Raw genomic sequence first — 27,390 nt, forward strand, 5'->3', positions numbered from 1 at the left:
ATCGATACACATGTGAGAATATAATTTCAATTAAGGAAATTGTTTATATCATGCACGAATTGGATAAGACTTGAACAGGTTTACAAATCAGATAAGATTTGAATAAAATTACTTCTTCATTTTATACACGTTAACAATTAATAAATGTTAAAGAAATTTGTTACCAATTATGATATTGATCTTCATTAATCGATTTACTATTATCTCCATGTAAGATAATATCAAAAACCTTTTCTACATGTGTTTAAGTTTTGAGATTTTGAAAACACATTTTTTACTTCAACCACATGAAAATGGTTATCTTTTTTTTTTTTCTTGTTGAACAACTGATATAAATTCTTTAACAAGCATAGTAGAATTAGAATGCCTGACCAATATGTTGAAATCTTATATTCTTATGTCTTTGCATGACCAATAAATGTTAACAAGTATTGTACAATGCATCAATCCTAAACTCATAGGCATGGTATTACAATGCAAGAAAGTGTATAGGGAAATTTAAATGCAAGAAAGTCTATAGATAAATTTATGGACACTTGCCGATTTTCAGTAGCTACGCTCATGGCTATTCACAATCACAATTCAGATAATTTTTCACCTTCGCCCACTCGCTTTTCATATACACAATTTGGTCAAAACCTTTTAATATTTTGTAGAGATAGCTATAGGTTTTACATCACTGAGATGGTACATTTGAACTAAATCGAAAATATATATCTGACTTGGATGTTTGGATATCGGTACTCATCCTACCGACGAAAAACAATGGTAATATGTAGTCTTCGTTTTTTTGTCAGAAAGTGTTTTAACATTCTCTCACTAAATCTGGCCGGCCACGTACTCCGTCTAGGATTTGGCCGCACTTATGACCCTGCATAGAGTCATTAATCTTCTAAATGTTTGGAAATATAAAACCTTCACAAACAAAACACCAGTATTTGAATTACATCCAAATATTCAACAACAAACATGATATATATCCAAATCATGAGCATGGGTCTCAGCAATTCATTTCTTTGGAAGCCTATTAATATACAAAAATAATCTCCCAAACAACCAAGTATTCAACAACAAAACATAAAGTTTAGATATAAGCAGCAAAGAGTGAAGCATTTCTCAGTTTGATAGAAGAGCATTTGACATCATATAAACTTCAACCGATATGCTTTTACCACTCTTAACTATGATCCTTCATTTCTTTCTGGCATCAGCTCTTTCTAACACTTCAGATAGCCCGATTTGAGCATTCTAAAACCAGAGTTCAATAGTTTGTTTTCCAATCACAAGTTCAGCGGATCTGAACTCCCAGGATATAATTTAACAACTTGAAGAAAGTTGAAGAGTAAAACAGACTTACATTTCTTCGGGCTGGACATCCCACCGTCTCTTACGGGATCTCCTAGTCGTTGACAAGTTTGGAGTCATTTCACGTCTTAGTGAAGCCACGGTGACAGGAAATATAAAGTTGTCTTCATCTTCTTCATCATCTCCATCACTAATCCACCCAAAACACGGTTTCCTCTTCTGGCACTGAAGAGTATCTCTAACAGGTGTATGAACTTCTAGACTGTCATTCTTGCTTTCTCTCTCCTTGTCTGCAGGTGAAGTTATACTTAGGGTCTCATAGTTATGCAGGGTTCTTAGTTCTTCCTGACAGGTTGATATCGGGGAGACAGATTCTCTATTTTGTATCTCTTCTTTGACTGGTAGAAGACCGATTTCTTCCTCGACTGGTAGAAGACCGATGTCGCCTTCGACTGGTAGACCGATTTCTTCTTCGACTGGTACAAGACCGATTTCTTCTTCGACTGATAGAAGACCGATTTCGTCTTCGACTGGTAGCAACCCGATATCGTCTTCTGGTAGAAGACCAATATTATCTTGTATTCTCTCCTCAATCTGTTCAGTCCCCAGATCAGGGCTGGTGACTGGATTAGAGGTTTCAGCTGCTGATGAATCGACAGCTCTCTCATTTTCATTGAAGTCAATTTTCTATATTCACATGATATAAAAGAGAGGTCAATTATAAATGATCATTAAGGAGGAAAAAAAACTGGTCATTAGTACACGATGAAAGTAAGTTACTACTTAAATGATAAATAATTTAAACTATAATCTTTTATTTGAGTTCATGAAATTTCCCAAATTGCTCCTTCACTCGTTACTTCATTATTCACTAAATCCCCAATTAACTAAGGCCCATCATAGTGCCTTGCCTAGATGTTGGTATTTCAACATATACTTGTAGTAAAAGCGGGCTAATGCAAATTTTGTTTTTTTACTTTCAAATGATTTCCCCAAAAACTACCATTTCCAGTTCTTAATGCTAAAGCCGGTCATAATACAGCTGGTCAGCCAACTCTCTGAATTTGCTCAATACGAGTTACAATCGTAAGAAGCCAAATACAAGTTTCTGCGCTCTACTTTGGACCTCGAGCCTAGAAGAGTTCAGCCCTCATTAACTTCCTACTTTCCTAGTGCTTCCAAAACTGAATAACCAGTTAGGGACTAACAGGAGTCTAACTTGAGTCAACATCTAATCAAGTAAGAATCCTTACAGAGGTTGATATTGTCTTAGTGTGATCTCGATGACGAGGAGATCTAACTTACCTACAACCCGTCGATAAGCTGTATGTAAGTAGGCCTGGAAAGACCTAGGCCTCGTTTGGATCAGCTTAAAACAAGCTAAAACCCAGCTTCTAGCTTATTTAAAGTGCTTTTAGAGAAATGGTTGCGTTTGGATTAAAAAAGCCGCAATTTTTAAGCCAAAAAAGCCTGTTTTCCTTCAAAAGCAGAAGCCGGAATTTCCTGGCTTCAGCTTAATGCTTTTTCGGGAAGCCATATACGGACCTATTTAGTATTTTCAAAATGAACGTATAGTTGAAGTACTTAACTATTTCATATTTGTAAGAATCATAAAACCAAAATCAGCAACACCACAAAAAAAAATAAAAAAAATAAAAAAAAATGAAAAAATCAGCAAGACCATATACCCAGGTCAAATCTCCACATGAATTCTCTACGTATATGATGCATTAGTCCCACATCACATGAGAGAGTGTCCGACGCTTGAGCTATATGTGCTAGCTCAAACTTAGTAAGTGTCTAGACTTTTTGGGTGGGCTCCCGGAGCCTTCACGAACAACATAACCATGTAGCCATTGTGCTTGGACTCGAATGCCTAAAATGTGGAGAATACCGATAATGGCTACGGTTTGTGTCGCTACAGGTGCCTACTATTTAAATAAACCACTTCCACACAAATTTTTAACTGAATAATTAACACCATTCAACACTAAAAGAAATGCATTTGAAGTTTATTAAGTGAAGAAGATTAAAAGGCAAACCTTTACCACAAGTTCATTCTCTTGTTCTTCTAAAAGTACATCAATAGCGAGCTTATAAGAAGCTTCTTCTATGAATGGCCATCCTAAATCTCCACCATAAACCTAAAACAAAATTAAACATACCAATCATTTCCCCTTCACTATTTTTTTTGGAATAGTTTTTTCTCTTTACCATTCAAAACAAGGTTTAGGCATAGAAAAATGCATTTGAAACAAAATTTGAAGAACTTTGGCTCAAACCTTCAAAAGTTCCTTCACTTTCTTACGAATTTGTTGCTTGGTAAACCCTAATGGAACTAAAGCATCAATGGCAGCATCCATTCGCGTTTGTTGACGCTGAATTCAGATAAAGATTGTAGGAACATTAATAGAAAGGCAAAAAACAAAGAAAAACCTTGAAGTATTTCAGGGTAAAAAGATTCAAACCTTTCTGGGTGCCATGACTGATGATCGCCTTCCTCTGCTTTAAAAGAAATGTGCCAAAATGCAGCTATTGTTGCTGAAACATAATACCACTTCATATAAAAAACCCTAACTTAAAGCTGAGAAATTTATCTTCAAAATATCTCCCACCATTATCCATCTACTAGAATATTCAACACGGTTTAGACCAAAGCAACAACAAGAAAAAAAAACAAGAAAAATGGTGAATATAGCTGAAGATACTTTTTTTTGTTAAGGATATAGCTGAAGATACTGATCCTTAGGTTTTGCTTGAGTGTTATTATTTCAAAGTCAGTGAAAATGTGGTATCATTTTGAGTTTTGTGAAGGAAGCGTGTTCAAAAGAATTTTGTCACGCATAAGTTGGCCGGGTTGGAATATTGAAGTGTAGGTTAGCCAGACAATCCAATTATTGAAACCGATCTGCAAGACTGCAACATGAAAAGATTAGGTGTAACCCATGCCCGCAGGCACAAACAATTAAGGAGGTAGTGCTTATATAGCTTTCCCATAACATTATTACCGCAGGGTGCAAAGTGAGGTTGTGCCTATACCACCCTACATCTCCATTATGTAGCCATTTATCTAACATGTCAAGGGGAAATCAGCGTATGTACATAAATAGATTTATGCGTGTAAAACCTAGATTATTACACAAACAAATCAGTTAATATGTAAAACAAGTCGGGCACAGACAATTCTGTGGAACACATTAAGCGGGGTCGTGCTTATATATAGCCTTCCCATAATATTATTAGTGCAGGCCCTGCACGGTGAGAACGTGTTTCGTGAGATTGTGCATATACTACCCTATGTAGCCGTGCATCGAAAATGTCAAGGGAAAATCCGTGTATGCACGTAAAGAGATTCTATGTGCGTAAAACCTACAGTATTACATAAATCAAATTAGCTAATATGTAAAAACATCGGGCCACGGACAATTCTGTGGAACAGATTACGCGAGTTTGTGCTTACACATAACATATGTTTCCCATAAGATTATTAGGGCAGGGTTAGAATGTGTTACGTGCTATTGTGCCTATAATACCCTATGTTCATCTACATTATGGAGCCATATCTACAGTGTTAATGGAAAATCTGTTTGCACATTGAAAGCTTGGACATGAAGTATAACATAAGTTAGATTACTTAATATGTAAAAAAGAAACGGAAAATGCTTTTGGATTAACAAAGTACCCATAGTTCATTCCAAAATGAACTCACCTTCATTCTTATTGACCCTGGTAAACCAAGCCCTAGCTTCCAATTTTGCAAACCCTCAATCAAACAGGTTTAGGGTTTGGATTCCAATTAGCTCACCTTCTTCGTTCTTTTTAACCTAATAAACAAAACCATACCTTCTTTTTTGCAGGTTTTGGGTGGGATAAAATGGGGTTTGAAGGAAGGTAAAAGTAATAGAGAGAGAGAGAGAGTGAAGAAAAGGAGTACTTGGAGCAATTTTGGAAGAAAATTAATTCCATTCTGACCCAAAAAATAACCAAATCACCAAAATAAATCCTTAAAAATGACCAGCTTCTAAAATGCCCCTTAAACCACTTTTTGTGGTATATTTATGATGACATGTATTTTGGATTTCAAATTTGTCCTTGTTTATCTTTTTTGTCGGATTTCGTATTTTATTATAACAGAAGAGAGAACTTCGTCTCTTCTTCAGCCGCCATCTTTTTATCTTCATCATTTTAATCTCCGCTGCCAGTTTTTCATCATTTCATTTTTCATCTACCTAACACTTATTTTCTCTCATTTTTTTGTTTCTACAAAATAATGAATTCAGCTTGTGGAAGGAAACTTCAAACCAATTTGTCTACTTTTGGGTTTTCTGCGTAAAAGAAAAAAATTAAAAACAGTCTAAAGGGCCATTTTAGAAGTTGTCCATCTTTGACTACTTTTGGTGTTTTGTTCATTTTTTTGGGCCCAATATTGAAAATTTTAGAGGGGTTGGGCAAAAGGTCCAAAATCAGCCCAACAATATGTATCAGGCCCACTGCAGATAAAGAATGAGGGGCAGGTCCAACAAGTCAGGCTGGGGGTGGAATTTCCGAAACACCCTTCTTCTTTTTGAAATTTACGAAACGACCATCGAAAAATTCCCGGGAAACTCGAAAATTTCTGACAAATAATCTGACACACCTCCCATCAGACTGTGTACTTTCCATAAATTCACAAAATTGCCACCGAAAAATTTCCGGGAAATACGAATTTTTTTGAAAAATAGTCTGACGCACCTGACATCAAACCTTGTACTTTCCACGAATTTACAGAATTGCCATTACAAAATTTACCAACTTGCCATTTTGTTCTTTTTTCTAGATTTATTTCTTATTTCTTATTTATTTTCTCCCACACATATTTCTCTCTCCAATCTCAACAGATTTCGTTTTTTTTTTTTCCAGATTTATTTCTTATCTCTTTCCAATCTCAACAAATTTCTTCATTTTTGGTAGTATTTCATTGATTTGTATAAGGAATTTTTCTTGTGTACCGGGAATTATTTAGTGTATTGGCCATTTTTTGGATATGTACTACACATTTTTGTACTGAGAATTTTCTTGTGTACCGGGAATTGTTCTGTGTACAAGCCATTTGGTTATGTACTAGAAATTTTTGTAGTGAGAATTTTCTTGTGTTCCGGGAATTATTCTGTGTACTCGCCATTTGATTATGTACTAGACATTTTTGTGCTGAGAATTTTTTTGTGCACCGGGAATTGTTCTATATACTGGCCATTTGGTTCAGTACTGGACACTTTTAAACTGGGAATTTTCTTCTCTACCGGAAATGGTTCTGTGCACTGGCTATTTGGTTATGTACTTTGATGTTTTTAGAGATGAAGAAGATAAAATGTGAAACAAATAAGAGTGATGAAGAAGAAAAATAAGAACATAAAACTTTTAGAGAGAGAAAGACAGAAAACTTTGATGTTTTTAGAGATTGAAAGAGATGAAGAAGATAAAATGTGAAACAAAATAAGAATGAACACCCAAAAATGAGAACATAAAACTTTTAGAGAGAGAAAGAACAGAAAATTGATGTTTTTAGAGATTGAAAGAGATGAAGAAAATAAAATGTGAAACAAAATAAGAATGATGAACATCCAAAAATGAGAACATAAAACTTTTAGAGAGAGAAAGAAAAGAAAATTTATGTTTTTAGAGATTGAAAGAGATGAAGAAGATAAAATGTGAAAAACAAAATAAGAATGATGAAGAAGATTTTTGGATGTATAAATAAGAAGAAAGAAGGAGTTGAAACAAAATATAATGGGAGGGATCCAAAAAAATTGGCTGAAATTTCGTCAAAAAATGGCGCCATTTTTGAATTTTCAAAAAATCTGAATGTTTCTCTGACATGACGTCATGTACGGGGAATTAATTGCTTCGCTGTCGTCCGTCAGATTGTCAGAAAACACAGAACTTTCCCGTGGAGGGGTAAAAGAGGGATAAATAAAATAAAAACTAGAAAAGTTTGAGCTGTCCTGACAATTTGGACTAGGTTCTCATTTTTTTTTTGGGCTGGGGGTGATGCTTATTTACCCTCCATTTTTTGGGCCTCTCACTCAAAAATCCAAAATTTTATAACTACTCATTTGAGACAGAAAATCAGAATCACTGAAGATGAGAATATATCCTAAAAAGTCCGATTGTCACTTATTATAATATTATACATTAAAAAAATCTGGTTGTCATATAGATTATGATCATTAAACCTGTCAATTGAGAAATAATGATCATTAAATTATTTTGTGACAAAACCAGAAGGGATCATATGACGGGCAAATTTACACGGACATATTTGGAATGAATTTTGCTATGCACAATATTGAAATGGTATCTGCAAAATGAAAAGATTATGATCATTAAATCAATATTAAAAGAAAATAAAACATATCATTCAATAGAAAAAATCTAACAGGGTACTATGATTGATTGTGGATGTGATCATTAAAGATGATAAAGATCATGTTCACTAAATCAATTTTAAATAAAACATGTCAACACTTGGTTGCCTAAGTGGTTGATATTTTTAACATAAACTTCAAAATTCTGAAAGTCCCAAATTCGATATTCCGGAGGTGAAATCCCCTTTAGTTATTAGTTTAACTTTGACAGTTATCGTGTTTATCATATCTTGATAATGTATCAATGTCTAGTCGATTTATCAAAAAAATAAATATATAATATAGTATGAAGGGAAAAAAGTTAATAGACTTGTGGGGCATGAAATTACAAGGGGCATATTTGGATTTTTTTTTTTTTTTTTTGAACTTAAATCATTTCCATACAACTTTACAGTACAACAAAACAAGATTCTATATGACCCAAGCCCCAAGGAATAATTGATTAAGAAAAATATTCTCTTCAAGTGAAAAATATTCTCTTCAAGTGGAAAATCAATTAAAAAACTAAGCATTACAACTTTGAATCACATAAAAATATGAAGGATTCTAAAGATAATTGATGATATATGATACATAATATGTAAATCCTGACCAAAGTCATGGATGTGGCCATGATATAACTAAACAAAAACTGGTACCCTCAATGTATCACCAAAACCAGTTGAACCGTCCATCTACAGCTTTCACAGAAGTCGATACCAAAGGCATTCGACCATACTCCGCAACAAATTTGTTGATACAGTCCGATCTTCGTTCATTATGTCCGCCTAAGCTACTAATTCCAGTGGAGCCGATTTCAAAAATCTTACCTGAAACATAGAGAAGTGTTCACATACATGAATGAAGTTTGCTTATGATCGTAGGCTCGTTTTAGTATAAGATCGATTCAGATTCTTTCTTGATAAACGACAAGATTTACCTTTTACCCATATTGGAGGAGCACCTGTAACATTTGATACGAGGAAAGACATGGCGATATCTTCGCAATTCCTGTTTGTTTCAAGATCGGGTAGAAACATGTCAAATATAGACAGCAGAGTTGATAGGGATTATATGAAGAAAATTAAGCATGAATGTTCACGATTAAAGTATGAGCTAATATAAATGGAATCAGGACCTGTTTTGAGTTATATAATCCCGGATTGATGCAGGCATCTGATTCGTGTAAATAGAAAGATACTTCTTGTGGAAAAATGCAGCTTTAGAGAGCACCATACTATACGTACCCATCCACCAAACTGACCACCACCCTCCATATGTGTACTGGTCTAAGCCTTGTTTCTGCTAGCAGAAATACCATAAATTTAGTATCGATAGGTTTAATAGCTAATGAATCCTATATTCAGGTAGGCTTGTTGATTTCCATGCTGACAAGATGTCGATTATCTCAAGATCAGATGCTCAATTAACAAGTTGACTGGGAAAAAAGAAGAAAAAAAGACTTGTTCGGTACGAATAATCTTGGTACGAGTATATGCCGCTTAACGAGCTCGGTCAGAATCGCCCTTGCTGGACTTTTTGAATCGTTAATAGAATGGGAATAATATTATGAATGAAGATTAAGGAAAACGCAAGAACGTGTAATAAAAAGTTGGAAAACAAGATAGAGTGGTAGACTAATATAAGGCAAGGGGAATACCTTTTGATCGACCCAATGAATACGAGGTACAAATCCAACCATGGTATCAGGAGCACTGCACCAAACACTAAAAGCAAGCTCAACTGAAGAGCAAGGAAAAACAACATCGTCGTCAACTGAGAAGATGGCATCTGTCTTCAAATCCTTGATTTCTTTGAATCTGTTATTGAGACTATCTTCCGTGTTAAAATCAAACTTTAGTTCAATGTTTCTACCATGTCTAGAGTTTGACTGTACAGTCTGCTGTAAAAATCCACGAAGGGATTCTGATGGAGGATCTGGATCACTCCAGACAATGTGTATACTATCAAGACCAGCACATGTTGTGTAGTGAGATATTGACTGCATCAACAGATCATTTCTCTTCCATGTATTAATCAGAAGTGTATACCCTTTCCTGTTCACGACAAAATTTACAAGCACACATGAGAACCAGACTGTTCAGAAACACTTCAACAAATCAAGTAAATTATTGTGAACATGAATGAAGAATCCCACTTGATACCCATCCTTTTAATTAAACCAAGGTATTTATTCCATTGCTAAGGACTAAAAAGATCAACTCTTTCTGTCACTCCTATTAATCATTTTTCTGTGTAAATACTCACATACGGAAGAAAAGAAAAATGTAAACATAGTGTATAAAAATGAGTTACAAGCATAGAATGAGAATATTAAACATTTAAGTAGGTCAATAAATTCATTAATAGATAACTTTGACACGTCTTCGGAGACATCTCAAGATTTCAACCACAGAAGCTCTTGTTTACTTGAAAAAGTTTGATTTACAACCAACATAACCAAGTCATTTGATAGAAACAAATTACCCATTTGTCACGTTTATTTTGAAATAGAATGATCAACTCTTTCTTTATAAGGGAAACAAATTCTCAGGAACTGAACTATCGACCCTACTTATTCAACAGAAAGGATAGATATACTACATGAAAACATACTGCTACCACCAAAGCAACTTGACTCATCCCAAAAATACCAAAAGGCAGCAAATTATACAAATCTACTCATCTGTGGGAAACTCTCGGATGAAATACCCTTCAGATAAATGGCATTGTTTCTCATAGGACAAGAGTTCTAATTCAAGCTTTTGTCTTTACTCGACCCTTTCCTTGGTTTAAAACTCCCATTTGAGTAAGCAAGTGAACAGTTGAGGAGTTTCACTTCACATATCCCAAGTCTCAACATGGGAAAATGGTGAAACGTTTGTAGGATCGTTAGTTTCTGAGTTTTAGTTATGTAGGCAAACTATCGTCTATAGCAATGTAGATATGGAGAGAGTTCCAAATTTCTTGGAAGAAATGTTGTTACTTCAATGACGAACAATATCATTAACCTGTATAATTACATTGGGTTGTTCCTCAGACATTAAGTGCATATAGGAATATGATACATTTTAATGAAGTATTAAGTGAAAGAAGTAAAGAACATTTTAAATAACACTTCGGTTCTTCCTTGAGGGTTTAATAAAGGACTACAAACCCTACCTAATGAAACCTAAATAGATGAAAGGAGTAAACTTATTTTCCGGGAGAATCCGCTTTAATAACTAACAGATTAGAGATCTAGGGTTTATAAATGGAAACTCTGTTAAAGAATTCAATAGTACAATTTCAGTTATCCAAATACAGAGAGAGAGAGAGGTTGTTAATTGTTATAGTACTAACCGAGGAGGAAGGTATAATGAAGAAGACGATGAACGATGGTGATTTCTCCATCTGAAGAAAGAAGAAGCCGATCCAATAATGAGGAAAATAGTGAAGACGATGCAACAACAGAGAAGAAGCTTGATCTTACCAGATCCAATTGAATAATTTCCTAACTGACGAAATCTCTGAAAAATCCTACGATTAATAGTACTTCCTCTCATTCCTACAACTAATTTACAAGTTTGCCACCGATCAAACACCATTAAAGCTTTGATTTAGATTTTTAACAGTAAAAAATCAACTCTGATTCCAAATCGAAGTTCCATTTGCTGAATTATAGCACCGATTCCAGTCCTCTTTCTTCCGAATGTGAGTATCTGGTCCTTCCGGATGAAGTGTCGGAGAAGATGGTTTTTCAGAGTGCTAGAGATTCAGGGGAAGTAGGTGACTGACTGTGAGGTGAAATCGGTTGTTAATCTATCTACTTCTCACCGACTTTAAACTGCCTGAACTACCTTTCCCTGTCAATGGATATAGAGAGAGAAAGTAGAGAGGGAAACGGCATTCGCGTTAGTAATACTGTAATAGTGGTGTAGTTGTGGTGTTAGCCCATCACAACAAACCCTCTCGGTGTTTTTTCAAGTCCACCTATACCAAAAGAGAGCGAGAATGAATATAATGATGAATTCGAATTGAATTCGGTTATAAATTTCAATTCAAGTCAACCAAATTCATTTTTAATTTCTAACTCAAAACATTAGAATCTTTTTTGATAGACTTTGACCCGAATTTTGCTACACTGATTTGGTAATATTTATAACCAACGGCCTAACTAGATTTACCAATGTTGGAATAAGAGTTAGTTTTGACTCAACCCGAATCGTCAAATTCAGAACGGAACACGCCATTGCGTTAGTCCCGTCGAACTCTTTAATTTAGAGCCAAAATTACTCAAATCTGATTTAGAATGAATGAGAAATTCAAGTTTAAAGTTTGGACGAAGATCGATTAAACTAGGGACTAAAGCAGCAAACCGGACAAGTAAATTTGGCGCCATTTGGGCGAAGCGAACACGTCCAGATCTGGATGGCTCGCGTTCTACCCGAGCGCATCTAACGGACGCGCGATGATCCTCTCGGGATCAGGTCGGGACGTGGCCAAAGGCGTTGGATCAACGCGATCGAACGACTCGCGTCATCTCTGCGTCGGTCAAGTTTCGAGATTTCGTCAGATCTTGATCTAACGGCTGATTACCTGACTCGTTGGGCATCTCATAGAAAGAATCTAGTGCCATCCAACGGTAGACGTCCCACACGAGTTATTGTGCATCCGACGGTCCAGGTTGCAACCGACTCTAATATGGGCAGTTATTTCAAGTTAAGTCAGCCATTTTGAAGGGATATGTCTATTGACCCTAAAAGAGACATGTACCTATCCGAATCCTATTAAACAACCCAAACCCCTTCATTTTTCATCTAATTCATTCTCTTCTTTTCTTCTCTTCTGAGATCAGTATTCTGGTTTGTGTTAGAATATAATTCTGATCTTAGAAATATTCTAGTATATCTTGAACTCTGAAGAAAGAAGTCTCCGAGTGAATTCAATTCATTTTCTTCTTTTCTTTTCTTCTGAAATCAGTATTCTAGTATGTGTCTGGAATATAATTATGATCTTAGAAATATTTCTAAAACTCTGAAGAAAGAAGTCTCTGAGTAAATTCAATTTATCTTCTTCTAAAATAAGTATTCTGGTATGTGTTTGGAATATAAATCCGATTTTAGAAGTATTTTGGTAGTGTCTAGAATCCTGAAGAGAGAAGTACCGGGTGAAGTTATAACATTCAAGTGTCTAGAAAATCCATTCACCTCAGTCCAATAGCTCATATTATTTACGAAGGTTCGCCCGCTTTTAAAGTATAGAAGTACCATCTTAAAATCCCGAAAAGATAGTCGTTGTATCCCGAAGGCATACGCCCTAATTGTTGGTACTGTTACAAGGGTCTAAAATGTCTTGAGGAAATAGAATCTATTCTCGTCTCGACTCAATTAATTTTGTCTATCTTGGTTCATCCAAAAGAAGGATTACTGATAAGTAAGAATTTACTTATTATTTATCTCTCTATAATTTAAAGAAAGGAAGTTCCTTACTTCAACTCAGATTCTATCTTAATCAAGACAAAACAGAGATAAAGTGAACTCGACCCATAACCAGAGGAACAACATCCAAGTCATAGAAAGTACAACAGGGTGCCAATAACACTTATGGGAGCCACCTTTAAAACTCTTGCCTCCTAATGAGAAATCATTTCAAGGCACATAAAAAAAAATTAGACACGTTGAGAACTGATTTGTCAAGTTCGGATGATTAGTCGTGCGGGCACGTCCCACCCTTTTTAATCATATGCCTTGGCCTTTTGAATCCAAATTTTTTGATACAATAAGATTTTAGTTGTGGCCCGCAGAAGTACATATAAATCCCAACCCCATGAGATTATTAGAGAACAGGGTCCAAGTCCACGTTGACCACAACTTGGCCGACGGCTACAAACTATGGTTTAGGTTTCGTGGATATCAATTTTAGATATCTATTTTCATTAATAGATAACTTTAACATGTCTTCGGAGACATCTCAAGACTTTGAACCATAGAAGCTCTTGTTTACTTGGATAAGTTTGATTTACAACCAACATAAGCAAGTCATTTGATAGAAACAAATTACCCATTTGTCACGCTTTTATTTTGAAATAGAATGATCAACTCTTTCATTATGAGGGAAACAAATTCTCACGAACTGAACTATCAACCTTACTTATTCAACAGAAAGGATAGATATACTACATGAAAACATGCCACTACTGCTACCACCAAAACAACTTGACTCATCCCAAATATACCAAACTGCAGCAAATTATACAATCTACTCATCTGTGGGAAACTCTCGGATGAAATACCCTTCAGATACATGGCATTGTTACTCATAGGAAAAGAGTTCTAATTCAAGCTTTTGTCTTTACTCAACCTTTTCCTTGGTTTAAAACTCCCATTTGAGTAAGCAAGTGAACAGTTGAGGAGTTTCACTTCACTTGTCCCAAGTCTCAACATGGGAAAATGGTCATCAAATGTTTGTAGGATCGTTAGTTTTTTAATTTTACTTATTTTATGCAAACTATCGTTTATAGCAATGTAGATATGGAGAGAGTTCCAAATTTCTTAAAAAAAATGTTGTTACTCTAATGTCGAGCAATACCATTAACTTGTATAATTACATTGGGTTCCTCAGACCTTAAGTGCATATAGGAATATGATACATTTTAATGAACTATTAAGTGAAAGAAGTAAAGAACATTTTAAATAACACTTCGGTTCTTACTTGAGGGTGTAATGAAGGACTACAAACCCTATCTAATTAAACCTAATAGATGAAAGGAGTAAACTTATTCTTCGAGAGAATCCGTTTCATAAGTAACAGATTAGAGATCTAGGGTTTATAAATGGAAACACTGCCAAAGCATTCAAAAGTACAAATTTCAGTTATCCTAATAGAGAGAGAAAGAGAGCGAGAGGTTGTTAATTGTTATAGTACTGACCGAGGAGGAAGGTATAATGAAGAAGACGATGAACGATTGTGATTTCTCCATCTGAAGAAAAGAAGTGGATCCAATAATGAGGAAAATAGTGAAGATGATGCAACAACAGAGAAGAAGCTTGATCTTACCAGATCCAGTTGAATAATTTCCTAACTGACGAAATCTCTGAATAATTCTACGATTAATAGTACTTCCTCTCATTCCTATAACTAATTTACAAGTTTGCCACCGATCAAACACCATTAAAGCTTTGATTTAGCTTTTTAACAGTAAAAAAATCAACTCTGATTCCAAATCGAAGTTCCATTTGCTGAATTACAGCACCGATTCCAGTCCTCTTTCTTCCGAATGTGGGTATCTGGTGATCGGGATGAAGTGTCGGAGAAGATGGTTTTTCGGAGTTGTAGAGATTCAGGGGAAGTAGGTGACTACTGTGAGGAGAAATCGGTTGTTAATCTATCTACTTCTCCCCGACTTTAAACTGCTTGAACTAAGCTTTCCTTGTCAATGGATCTAGAGAGAGAAAGTGGAGATGGAAACATCATTCAACCTTCGACTGGTAGGTATTTCACGTGACTAGTTGAAGCTTTTGGGTTCCATTAATTCGGTTGATTGGGAGAATGATCTCTTCTTCTACCAAAATGCCACGTTAGTAATAGTGGTGTAGTTGTCGTGTTAGCCCATCAAAACGAAATCTTTTAGTGTTTTTTCAATTTAGAAATAGTGCCCTCACGGCTCGACCCAATCTATATGAATATAATTCAAAATGATGAATTTCAGTTGAATTTGTTAAAAATTTCGACTCAAGTCAACCAAATTCACTTCTAATTTCAACTCAAAACATTAGAATCTTTTTTATAGACTTTGATCCGAATTTTGTTACACTGATTTTGGAATGTTTATAACCAACTATCAAACTAGATTCCCAATATTTGAACCGGAGTTAGTTTTGCCTCAACCCGACTCGTCAAACTCATAATGGAACACGATATTACGTTCGTCTCGTCACGCTCTTTAATTTAGAGTCAAAAATCACTCAAATCCGATTCCGGATGAATGAGAAATTCAAGTTTTAAATTTGGACGAAGATCGGTTAAACTAGGGACTAAAACGGCAAATGGGACAAGTCAATTTGGGCCCATTTGGGCGAAGAAAACACGTCCACATCTGGAGGGCTCGCGTTTTACCCGAACGCATCCAACGGGCGTGCGAGGATCCTCTCGGAATCACGTCGGGACGTGGCCAGAGGCGTTGGATCCGCGCGATCTAACGACGCACGTCATTTCCGCGTCGGTTATGTTTCGGGATTTCGTCAGATCTTGATCTAACGGTTAATTAGCTAACTCTTTGGGTATCTCTCGGGATGAATCTAGCGCCATTCAACGGTAGGCGTTCTCCTCGAGTTATTGAGCCGAATCCGACGCTCCAGATTGCCACCGACTCTTATATGAGCAGTTATTTCACGTTCGATCGGACATTTTGAAGGGATATTAATGAGACATAAAAATGTCTCATTTGAATCTCTTAACTGGAGCTAGTTAGTCCATATCGAGCCGTTACTCTGATGAATTGCTTGTTTTTCTTCTTCAGGTGTCTTTACAAGGCTTAGTGTGAAAAACATATGAAATCGGGAGAAATAGCTGTTAGGGGTACTATGGTCATTTATGGATTATGGTAATTTTGACCAATACTGGTGCTTGGGTGAGAATTGGGGTCGAATACGAACCCAACGGCGAAAACGAGAGTCGAATCGGAGTCCGGATAAGAAAATTGGAGCAAGTCAAAGTTGGGGCCAAAATAAATTGACCAAGATCTTATATGCACACGTGGCAGCATTTTGAGTGGAGTTGCAACTTAATTGTCTCTACTGTGAAGCACCATATCTTTCCTATTTGATTGGGCCAGCAATCACGTGTGGGCAGCCAACTAACCTCACACGGTCAAATCTCTTTCCTTTATCTCTTCCCTTTATTTTGGAAATACCAATAGGGAAATGATAGAGTGACTTAGAAATTGGTACTTAGAGGGTGACATATTTCCTCATTTAGAAATAAAAGCGGTCCCCACCGTAGTCAAACTTTGAAAAAACCTTGTCTTTTAGTGATTCCACATCAGCTGGACATTAAAATGCCCAAAAAATTGGGCACTCTAGCATCTCCCATACCAATATTAAATAGGTTAAGTATATCTTTAGTGAGAGAAAGAAATTTGTTTCTCCTCTTCTCTTCTCTGATTCTTCAAATCAAAATGGAAACCTAGAGAAGAAATATGGGATTTGGTCTTAACAGTAACGGGATGATTGATATTTCTAGAGAGAGAATCAGTTGAGATATCTTTAAACAGGAAAGAAGAGGAGATTCGAAAATCAGAGATTATTGGAGGGATTCGGTTGGACTGTTTGTAAGTAGAGAGAGACAGCAAACCGTGAAGGATAAGAGAGAGCTAGAGATGGAAACTTTTGGTAAAATCTTCTCATTAACAGGAGAAAGATTCGATCAGTGAGAGAGTCCTCAGCTGGAATGAAACTTGGACAGTAGAGAGATAGAGAGAAAGTTTTCCATTTTCGAAATAACATGAATCAAGACAGAAAGAATTTCTCAGAGAATGAAAGAAGGGAAGAGGTTCGATTTGATGGATAGTTTAGAGAAAGAAACATATTTTCTTTGATCTTTTTGGTTGGAAAGATGGAAGAAATAGCTGGAAACAGAGAAGTTATTGGAGGGGTTTGAATTCTTCTTCTTCTTTCTATATAAACAGAGAACAGAGGATCATCAAGAACATCTCATCTTTTGGGGGGATCTTCTCTCTAGCTCAACTACAACAGAAAATTAGAGAGAGTAGCTCGACTTGAATCATCATCTTATCTTCATCTTCTTCTTTTCTTGTGAGAGTGAAAAGAGAGAAATTGTAGAGAGAAAGTGAGAGAAAGTTTAGTAGAAAAACAGAGAGTGAGAGAGAAATTGTGGAGTGAGAAAGAAAGAAATCAAATAAAACAGAGAGCATTAATTTCCTCTTCATCATCTATTTCTTCTTCTTCTTCGTTTGTTATTCTTTTAGTGAGAGAGAGAAGACAGAGTAGAAAGAAAGAAATTAAGAGAAAAACAGAGAGCTAAGTGCAGCAAGGAGAGAAAATCAAGAGCTTCCATTTTGTTTTGGTGATTTACTTTTTAACTCTTATATCAATTCCTGTTTTTCTTATTGATAAGAATGAGCCAACTATTTATGTATTGCTAACTTTATACTTAGAGTGAAGATGAAGCTCCAAGCATCAGTAATTAGTTTATTTCTTCCCTCTTCATGATTCTCATTGATGTGCGTTATTGTTTAACTAGACTTTAGTTGATTCCATCGAATAATTATGGTAGCTTCATCGTTTATGCTTATGGCTTGATATGTCATGCTTAGGATTATGTTTCTTTGATGATTTATGCTTGAAATTTGATAAACCATAGTTGGGATATGATTATTTAGGAATTGATGTTTGTGTAGTTCATTCTAGATATTTTTGTTTAAAAGGTTCAATTTTCCGATATTCAGATAAGTTTATTTTTCTAGATATTGAGTTATAAAAATTATAGAATCATGTTAGAAAAGAGTTAAATCATTTATGATCGTTTGAGGTGGATTCTGATCTCTAGACCTCTCCCCCATCGATTTTTTCACTTTAGTGTTTTGTTTGTCAGTTTAATTTTCACAAAAAAAACCAATCTCAAAATCAAAATCGTGGTAGTTCTAAGTTTTAAAACGGGTTTGACTAATCCCTGCGGATCGACCCCGGTCTTACCGGGATTTTATTACTTGACGCCCGTATACTTGCGGGTGGTGACCTTTTAGGGTAACCTTTTAGGCCCATCAGATATGTCCATTGACCCCAAAAGACACATGTACCTATTCGAATCCTATTTAAGCAACCCAACTCCACTTCATTTTTCGTCTAATTCATTCTCTTCTTTTCGTCTCTTCTGAGATCAGTATTCTGCTATGTGTCTAGAACATAATTCTGACCGTGGAAATATTCTAGTATATCTAGAACTCTGAAGAAAGAAGTCTCCGAGTGAATTCAATTCATTTTCTTCTTTTCTTCTCTTCTGAAATCAATATTATGTGTCTAGAATATAATTCTGATCTTAGAAATATTCTGGTATATCTAGAACTCTGAAGAAAAAAGTCTCTGAGTGAATTCAATTCATTCTCTTCTCTTTTAAAATAAGTATTCTGGTATATTTCTGGAATTCTGAAGAGAAAAGTACCGAGTAAAGTTATTACATTCAGTGTCTAGAAGATCTGTTCATCTCAGTCTAATAGCTCATATTATTTATGAAGGTTCGTCCGCTTCCAGAATATAGAAATACCATCTTAAAATTCTGAAAGGAAAGTCGTTGTATCCCGAAGGCGTATACCCTAACTGTTGGTACTGTTACGGGGATGTAAAAATGTCTTAAGGAAAGAGAATCTATATTCGTCTTGACTCTATTAATTTTGTCTATCTCGATTAATCCGAAATGAGGATTACTGATAAGTCAGAATCCACTTATTGTCTATCTCTTTATAACTTAGAGAAAGAAAGTTCTCTACTTCAATCCAGACTCTGTCTTAATCAAGACAAGACAGAGATAAAGTGAACTCGACCCATAACTAGAGGAACAACAACCAAGTCATAGAAAGTACAACTGGCGCCAATAACACTTATGGGAGTCACTTATAAAACTTTCTCCTCCTAATGTGAAATCATTTCAAAGCACACAAAAAAATTAAGGGTTATTTCCCAAATGGCCCCCAACTTTGTGACCAACTTCCTGTCTGGCCCCCTACTTTAGCAATAATTCCCATATGGCCCCCTTTTTCCGTTATCTTTAACGGTCCGTTACTCTCTATCCTCCATCTCATTTTCTTTCTCTGCCAAGTCACCTATCACGCCACATCATCATCTTCTCCGGCATAAGTCGCCGACCGACCAAATTTATGGCCGGCGACCTTCATTTTTTTTTTATTCTTTCTCTCTCTCTAAAAATTATTATTTTTTATTTCCTCTCACATCTCTCTCTCTCTAAACTCAGGTGAAGGGGGTTTCCCTTCGCCGGAGTTTAGAGAGAGAGAGATGTGAGAGGAAATAAAAACAAAAGAATTTTTAGAGAGAAGAATAAAAAAAAAAATGAAGGTCGCCGGCCGGAAATTTGGTCGACCGACGACTTATGCCGGAGAAGATGATGATGTGGCGTGATAGGTGACTTGGCAGAGAGAGAAAATGAGATGGAGGAGAGAGAGTAACGGACCGTTAAAGATAACGGAAAAAGAGGGCCATACGGGAATTATTGCTAAAATAGGAGGCCAGGCAGGAAGCTGGTCACAAAATTGGGGGTCATTTGAGAAATAACCCAAAAATTAAGCAGGTTGAGAACTGATTTGTCAAGTTCAGATGATTATTCGTGCGGGCACCTCCCTCCCTTTTTAATCATATGTCTTGGCCTTTTGAATACAAATTTTTTGATAGAATAAGATTTTAATCGTGGCCGGCAGAAGTACATATAAATCCCAACCCCAAGGAGATAATAACAAATTTAGAAACGAAAATGATTACAAACAAACGAGAGTTTCAACCATCTTAGAGATCAGAAATCCATCTGGGAGTGAAAATTGGCGCTCTCATATAGCTATGGATGACCATTTTGGTTTATGGTCGCCTTATGACGCCTTCGAGGGATCGAGGACATACATACACTGGTAGGCCATTCTTCATGAAGAGGGTCAATGCCATTTTTTGCTCGATACGGTGACCAGGAACCAACAATAGCTTGTAGCGTAACAGTATAGCGGCAGCAACTGACTTCATCTGTAGGTAAGCCAAGCCTTTACCCAAACAAGTTCTCGGTCCCCCATTAAAAGCTATAAACTTATAACCATCTCTTGGGGTTTCAAACCGGTTATCACCAGCTGATAACCACCTCTCAGGTTTAAACTCCATACAATCTTCTCCCCATATCGTTTTCATCCTTCCCATAGAGTATATGGAGTATACAACCGTTGAACCAGCCGTAACGGAAGTACCATCTGGTAATATATCATCCGACATGACAGATTTGAATTCTTCCGGTACAGAAGGATATAAGCGTAACGTTTCGGCTAAGCACGCTTTCAGGTAAACCAATTTATCTGCTTCCTCGAATTCTAACGGATCTTCAACCCACTTCGTTGTGTCATTTCCACGTGTCTCGTTTAAAACGGTTGATAATTCATGTATAATTTTATCTTCAACTCGGGGATGAGTCATGACCAGCCAAAAGAACCAACTCAGTGCAAGTGATGACGTGTCACGTCCAGCTAGGATAAAGCTGAGTGCAATTTGTCGGAGAATTGAGATTGGGGTTTGATTTCTGTCACCGTTTTCGTTAACATAGTTCTTTTTTATGAAACGCGATAGCAAATCATCTGATGGTCTTTCCATTATTTCTGTAATGGGATCGGTTATGTAATTTTCAACAACTTGGATACTCTTTTTTAACCTGTATTCGTTTCCAATTCCGAAAGTCTTTTTGACTTGCCACAAAAGAGCCGGGTATACTAACCGCTGAAAACTTATTTCAGTTGCTAAACTAAAAGCTTTAGAAAACGGGTTATCGGGTAAACCTAGTGAGAGTGTTTCAGGGTCTTTGCCAAAAGTAAGCCCACAAATATTATCGAACGTCAGACGAAGCAATAGATCTTGTAAATCTAAAGGATAATTTTCCTCTTGTGCTTTTGCTAAAATACACCATAAGCGTTGTTTAATACTCTGATTCACCCATCGAGCCATAGATTGACGCAGACTCCGAGTCGTGAACTCAGTAGCAGCTATCTTCCGTTGGATTAACCACGCGTCACCATCACTAGTAAAGATACCTTGACCAAATAGATCATGAAAAGCGGTTTGAAATGTCGGACCTTTCGGGTAATTATAAAACCGGGTTTGTAATATGTGTTCGATGTTTCTCGGGTTACAAGTGACAGTAAATAACCCATGGGTATGAGAAACAAAAGGTAGAGTTATAGTACAAGTTTGGAAAGTGGCCGCGCCACCGGTTGTGCAAAGGATTTCGGAGATCCAATCGTGCATCCGAAACCAATTGACAGTGAAATTGGGTAGACATCCAACGATAGGCCATACCGGTGGACCGGTAAGATTTCTAATTAGGCGATAAAACCAAATTAGATACAGAGAAAAAGTTGCAGTTGCAATGGATATTAAAATGGGTAGAGTTTCCATTTTGAAAAAGCTTAATGGTTGAATTGGATCGCTCCCAATGATATATATCTGTAGAAATGGATGAAAATGGGAACATTTTTGAACCATTAACTTCTTGAGGAAGACGTCGCTGTCTCCCAAGTAACTTTCAATGGGGGACTGATGGGATAAGTAATTGGGTGGATGGAGTTGAATTTAGCCATTTAGGGAGTCATTTTAAAAAATTGGTCATCATTAGAAATAGAATTAACCCATTTCAATATGTGTAATTTTATTCATTTCATAGTCCACATCAACCAAATCTTTGTGGTTATGTGTTTATTTTATGTATATACAGGATTTGGAGACTTTCTACAACACACCAAAACTCTGAAGTCGACTAAACTCCTCCAAATTAAGTAATCGAAATGGAAGCAATGAAAAAAAAAAGGGTTAATTCCGTTTTGGCCCCCAATTGTTGACCAACTCACCGTTTTGGCCCCCAATTGTGTCCGGCAGTTCGTTTTGGCCCCAAAAAATTCCTAAATGGCCCCAAATTTTTTCAACCTCCCAATTCTACCCCCATGGCATTTCTGTAATTATTTTTTTTTTCCTTTTCTTTGTCCACCTCATCTAACAATTGACACATCACTCTGTCCACCTCACCCTTCTTCTCCGGCGAAAGGTTGCCGGCCGGAATAAAAAATTCCGGCCGGCCACCTTTACCAAAATAAATTTTTTTTTTTTTTTTTTATTTCTCTCTCTTCTTCATCTCCTTCTTTCTCTCTCTTCTTCATCTCCTTCTTTCTCTCTCTTCTTCATCTCTTTCTTTCTCTCTTCTTCTTTCTTTACCTCTCTCTCTCTAACCCCTCTCTTTCTCTTTCTCTAACCCCTCTCTCTCTCTATCTTTAAAACTCCGGCGAAGGGGCGGAGCCCCTTCGCCGGAGAACCAGACCTTGAAGGTCTGGTGCGAAACCAGATCCGGTCTGGTTTCAAACCAGACCGAGATCTGGTTTCTACAACCAGATCCCGGTCTGGTTTGAAACCAGATCGGAATCTGGTTTCAACTAACCAGAACGAAATCTGGTTAGTTGAAACCAGATTCCGATCTGGTTTCAAACCAGACCGGGATCTGGTTTAACCAGATCTCGGTCTGGTTTGAAACCAGACCGGATCTGGTTTCGCACCAGACCTTGAAGGTCTGGTTGGAACCAGACCTTCAAGGCCTGGTTCTCCGGCGAAGGGGCTCCGCCCCTTCGCCGGAGTTTTAAAGATAGAGAGAGAGAGGGGTTAGAGAAAGAGAAAGAGAGGGGTTAGAGAGAGAGAGGTAAAGAAAGAAGAAGAGAGAAAGAAAGAGATGAAGAAGAGAGAGAAAGAAGGAGATGAAGAAGAGAGAGAAAGAAGGAGATGAAAGAAGAGAGAGAAATAAAAAAAAAAAAAAAAAATTATTTTGGTAAAGGTGGCCGGCCGGAATTTTTTATTCCGGCCGGCAACCTTTCGCCGGAGAAGAAGGGTGAGGTGGACAGAGTGATGTGTCAATTGTTAGATGAGGTGGACAAAGAAAAGGAAAAAAAAATAATTACAGAAATGCCATGGGGGTAGAATTGGGAGGTTGAAAAAATTTGGGGCCATTTAGGAATTTTTTGGGGCCAAAACGAACTGCCGGACACAATTGGGGGCCAAAACGGTGAGTTGGTCAACAATTGGGGGCCAAAACGGAATTAACCCAAAAAAAAACAACGAAAACATCTAAGTTGAACATAGCTTGAAAATGGTAGCAAAAACAAACAAAATTTTCGACCGCCTTAGAGAGAAAACTCCATCTTAACCCTCTCGTATAGCTATCTATGACCGTTAGTATAATCCAACTATTGATGAGCAGAATGGAGGAGATCAAGAACTATGCTCTTTAGATTTTTCTTAGCATAATTTTGTTCGTCGTCAATATTTATCTATAATTGGTCATATTCTATAGTTACATTTTCGTCTTTTTAATCAGTGGGTGTCTGTGCTTTATGTTTGACAGTTCCATTTGAGCTTTCTGCTACAAGGAGAGTTTGTTTATAGTATTGACAATACAAAAGTTAGAAGCTTTTCTGGTTCAGAAGAACATCCTCTTCAAAAGGAAAATAAATTAACAAACTAAGCATTATAACTTTGAATCACATAAAATATGAAGTATTCAAAAAAATATTGATTTATGATATATGATTTACATAATATGTAAATCTTAACCGGAACCTCCATATGGCCATGACATAACAAAAACGAGTGTAAGATGAAACCCCCAATGTTTCACCAAAACCAGTTGAAACGTCCATCGATGACTTTCACAGAAGTCCATACCAAAGGCATTCAACCATATTCCACAACAAATTTTTGACACATTCTGATTTTTGTTCATTATGTCCACCCAAGCTAAGTATTCCAGTCGAGCCGATTTCAAAAATCTTACCTGAAGCAAAGAAGAAAAAGTTTACATACTCGTTCCATCTTATGAAACTTTCTTGTGACCATAATTTGGTTTTAGTGTATGATTGACTTAGATTCTTTTTTTTGATAAACGACAAGAATGTACCTTTTACCCATATCGGGGGAGCACCTGTACGAGGAAAGACATGGTGATATCTATGCAATTCTTGTTGGTTTCAAGATCGGGTAGAAAAATGTCAAACATAGACAGCAGAGTTGAGAGGGATAATATGAAGAAAATTAAGCATGAATGTTTATCGATTAAAGTATAAGCTAAAGTAAATGGAATCAGGGCCTGTTTTGAGTTATATAATCTGGGTTGATGCAGGCATCTGATTCGTGTACATAGAAAGATACTTCTTGTGGAAAAAAATGCAGCTTTAGAGAGCACCATACTATACGTACCCATCCACCAAACGGACCACCACCCTCCATATATGCGTACTGGTCTAAGCCTTGTTCCTGCGAGCGGAAATAACATAAATTTTAGTATTGATGGATTTAATAGCTAGTGAATCCTATATTCAGGTAGGCTCAGGGGCGGGCCCACATTGGGGCCCGTGGGGGCGCAGCCCCCACGACCCAAATGTGAGTCCCTCCTGTAGTAGTAATAGAACAAGGGGTGCCTATTAATTTATACCAAGTAAGTAGTGGCCAATCCAAAAGACCAGCCCAACTTTATTAGTTACTATTTTTTTTTAATAAAAAAGTAAATGGCCCACCACCAACATTTACTTCCATAAAAATATCACCACTTTCCACTGAATCTCACTGTGTCTTGATATACTTACCAATAACCCCACTTACTTCCCTACCCATTAATGTTATTTTTTCAGGCCTAATTTCTTTGTATGTTGGAAATTTTTTATAATTTTTTATAGTTAGTCACTTCTATTTTACTTAAATCTTAAATTGTTTTCTATTCTAATTAAAATTAAATTTTTAATCTACCATTATATACTAATTCTAATCAAATTAGAAACAAACAAAGATATAGAAGTTATAAATTTCGTTACTCAGGTTCCCTTACAAAATCGTATTCTCATCTTTTCTTTTGTCGTGACATCAAAAGAAGACAAGTATGTGATTTTTCTTTTCTATTCTTATATGATTTAAATTAAACTTTTTATATTCAATAAGTTTGTTAATGGTCGTAAACTAATGTGCCCCCACATCAAAAATTTTCTGGCTTCGCCACCCGTAGGCTTGTTGATTTCCATGCTAACGTACAAGACGTCGATTATCTCAAGATCAGATGCTCGATTAACAAGTTTACTTGGAAAAAGAAGAAAAAAGACTTGTTCGGTACGAATAATCTTGGTATGAGTATATGCCGCAAAATGAGCTCGGTCAGAATCACCCTTGCTGGATTTTTTGAACCGTTAATACAATGGGAATAATATTACGAATGAAGATTAAGGAAACACAAGAATGTGTAATAAAAAGTATGAAAACAAGATGGACTAATATAAGGCAAGGGGAATACCTTTTCGTTGACCCAGTGAATGCAGGCAGGGTACAAATCCAACCATGGTACCTGGAGCACTGCACCAAACACTAAAAGCAAGCTCAACTGAAGAGCAAGGAAAAACACCATCGTCATCAACTTTAGAAGATGGCATATGTCTTCAAATCCTTGATTTCTTTGAATCTGTTATTAAGACTATCTTCCGTGTTAAAATCAAACTTGATAAGCTCAAAATGGGTCTATTCTCGCAAGTATACAGGATCAAGTTATAGTAAATCCGGAAGTCCGGAATCGATCCCCCAGAGATAAGTAATTTCGGTTTAAATCTTAAATTAACGCCCCTTTCATAAAGTTGATTTTGTTGTTGAAAACGATTTTAATAAGTAAATGATAATAGATTAAGGAGAATGAAAGCAATATGAGAAATGATTTAAGATTTTCGATTCCACCACATGAATTCACTCCTTAAAACATGTACTTAATTAACTAATTTTTTTTCATATAACTCAAAATCTAATATAATGGACTAATTAAATTTTGGAAGATATTCTTGATACACTCGTTTTACAATCATGTATTTCTGTTTGACTATCATTATAAACACTATATTTTTTAACTATTATTCATGATCTAACAAACATATTCCATCTAACAACTTAACGAAAGTATGAGATATCTAATTATGAAACATGAACAAAGAAAAGAAGATTAAATCTAAATGGAAAGACAATTAATAGCCATTAAAGCTCAATTAAAGATTCAATCAATTCAATTACAAAGCTCAAGAAAGATCAAGTATGATTTTCCTCTACATTCCTAGATACGAATTAGCAACTCATTGAATTTAAAGACATATTCATTGGTAAAACAAAATACATGGAAATAAATGAGACAAAGAAAAGAAGTCACCCAAAAATCAAATCATTGCTCCAAATATGATCCAAATTATGCTCTAAATCCAAATAATAACACTTTTTATTGCTTGAGAATAGGTGAAAGAAAAGAGGTTTAGAAGAGAAATTAGAGAGAAGTATGTTGTAGAAAAGATATGAGAGAAGAAAACAGGTTAGAAATAGAAATTAGAAGTAGAAAAAAATTGAAAAGAAGATATGAAGGTGGCTAAAGAAAGTAAAAGAATATAGAGTTTAGGGTTAGAATAGAAAAGAAGAGGGAGAGAGAGAGAAGATGCTAAGAGGAATTAAGAGGGATATCAAGTCTAGGTGTGAGTGAGGGAGAAAGAGGTATTAAATAGGGTTAGGGTTTCTTAGGGCTAAAATGGGGATTTTCCATTACTTTTAATGCAAGAAATAAGATGAAGTTGTCGGCTAGGGTTTCTGGTGGAATTCATGGGATAGGGAGAGATTGCCAATGGCTGGGGAAAGGGTTACAAAAAATTAGGGTTTTGGAAGCTAATGTGAGATGCAGGTGAAGAAACGTAGTGTGACAACATTCAGCAGCTGTCGGATTCAGAAATCTCAGATCTGGACGATTCTTGGGCACGGGTCTACAGAAGTTAAAGTGCAGCGGACCCTACTGGTACCTGCTCCCGTCAGGCGCACTTGCAAACTTCGCAGTTGATGAGATGAAGTGCGGCAGCAAGCAACAACCATTTGATCAGGAGCGCACGGGAAACTGAGGAGATTTGGGTCGTCCA

At 36.3% G+C, this 27,390-nt stretch overlaps 2 protein-coding genes and 2 pseudogenes across 4 annotated transcripts; all 4 read right to left on the reverse strand.

Annotated features, from left to right (window-relative positions):
- Positions 1-916: 916 nt before the first annotated feature.
- On the reverse strand, positions 917-5,223 carry LOC147565462 (Nucleolar histone methyltransferase-related protein). Of its 2 annotated transcripts, none has more exons than XM_086651950.1 (5): positions 5,015-5,223; positions 3,774-3,846; positions 3,588-3,683; positions 3,354-3,449; positions 917-1,992 (listed from the first exon to the last, which is right to left on the reverse strand). In XM_086651950.1, the coding sequence occupies exons 2-5, from the start codon at positions 3,786-3,788 to the stop codon at positions 1,354-1,356; spliced, it is 846 nt and encodes a 281-aa protein (XP_086508076.1). In that variant the 5' UTR covers positions 3,789-3,846; positions 5,015-5,223; the 3' UTR covers positions 917-1,353. The 2 variants fall into 2 exon arrangements, with proteins under 2 accessions (XP_086508076.1, XP_086508075.1); XM_086651949.1 differs by having other exon boundaries at positions 3,348-3,449.
- Positions 5,224-8,135: 2,912 nt separating this feature from the next.
- On the reverse strand, positions 8,136-15,184 carry EPC1 (Nucleotide-diphospho-sugar transferases superfamily protein). The gene is made up of 7 exons (XM_086651951.1): positions 14,727-15,184; positions 14,599-14,649; positions 11,031-11,660; positions 9,349-9,745; positions 8,827-8,990; positions 8,629-8,699; positions 8,136-8,518 (listed from the first exon to the last, which is right to left on the reverse strand). The coding sequence occupies exons 3-7, from the start codon at positions 11,273-11,275 to the stop codon at positions 8,358-8,360; spliced, it is 1,038 nt and encodes a 345-aa protein (XP_086508077.1). The 5' UTR covers positions 11,276-11,660; positions 14,599-14,649; positions 14,727-15,184; the 3' UTR covers positions 8,136-8,357.
- Positions 15,185-20,067: 4,883 nt separating this feature from the next.
- Positions 20,068-21,838, reverse strand: LOC147565464 (cytochrome P450 86A1 pseudogene; annotated as a pseudogene).
- A 2,620-nt stretch (positions 21,839-24,458) lies between these two features.
- Positions 24,459-27,346, reverse strand: LOC147565465 (glycosylinositol phosphorylceramide mannosyl transferase 1 pseudogene; annotated as a pseudogene). The gene is made up of 3 exons (XR_015230185.1): positions 27,296-27,346; positions 25,755-25,975; positions 24,459-24,730 (listed from the first exon to the last, which is right to left on the reverse strand). The product of XR_015230185.1 is annotated as a glycosylinositol phosphorylceramide mannosyl transferase 1 pseudogene (transcript).
- Between the last annotated feature and the right edge of the window lie 44 nt (positions 27,347-27,390).

The sequence above is a fragment of the Eschscholzia californica genome, unplaced genomic scaffold, assembly GCF_041429995.1.
Source record: "Eschscholzia californica isolate CP2 unplaced genomic scaffold, dmEscCali1.0.p SCAF_1, whole genome shotgun sequence".
In the NCBI taxonomy this organism is placed as follows: domain Eukaryota; kingdom Viridiplantae; phylum Streptophyta; class Magnoliopsida; order Ranunculales; family Papaveraceae; genus Eschscholzia; species Eschscholzia californica.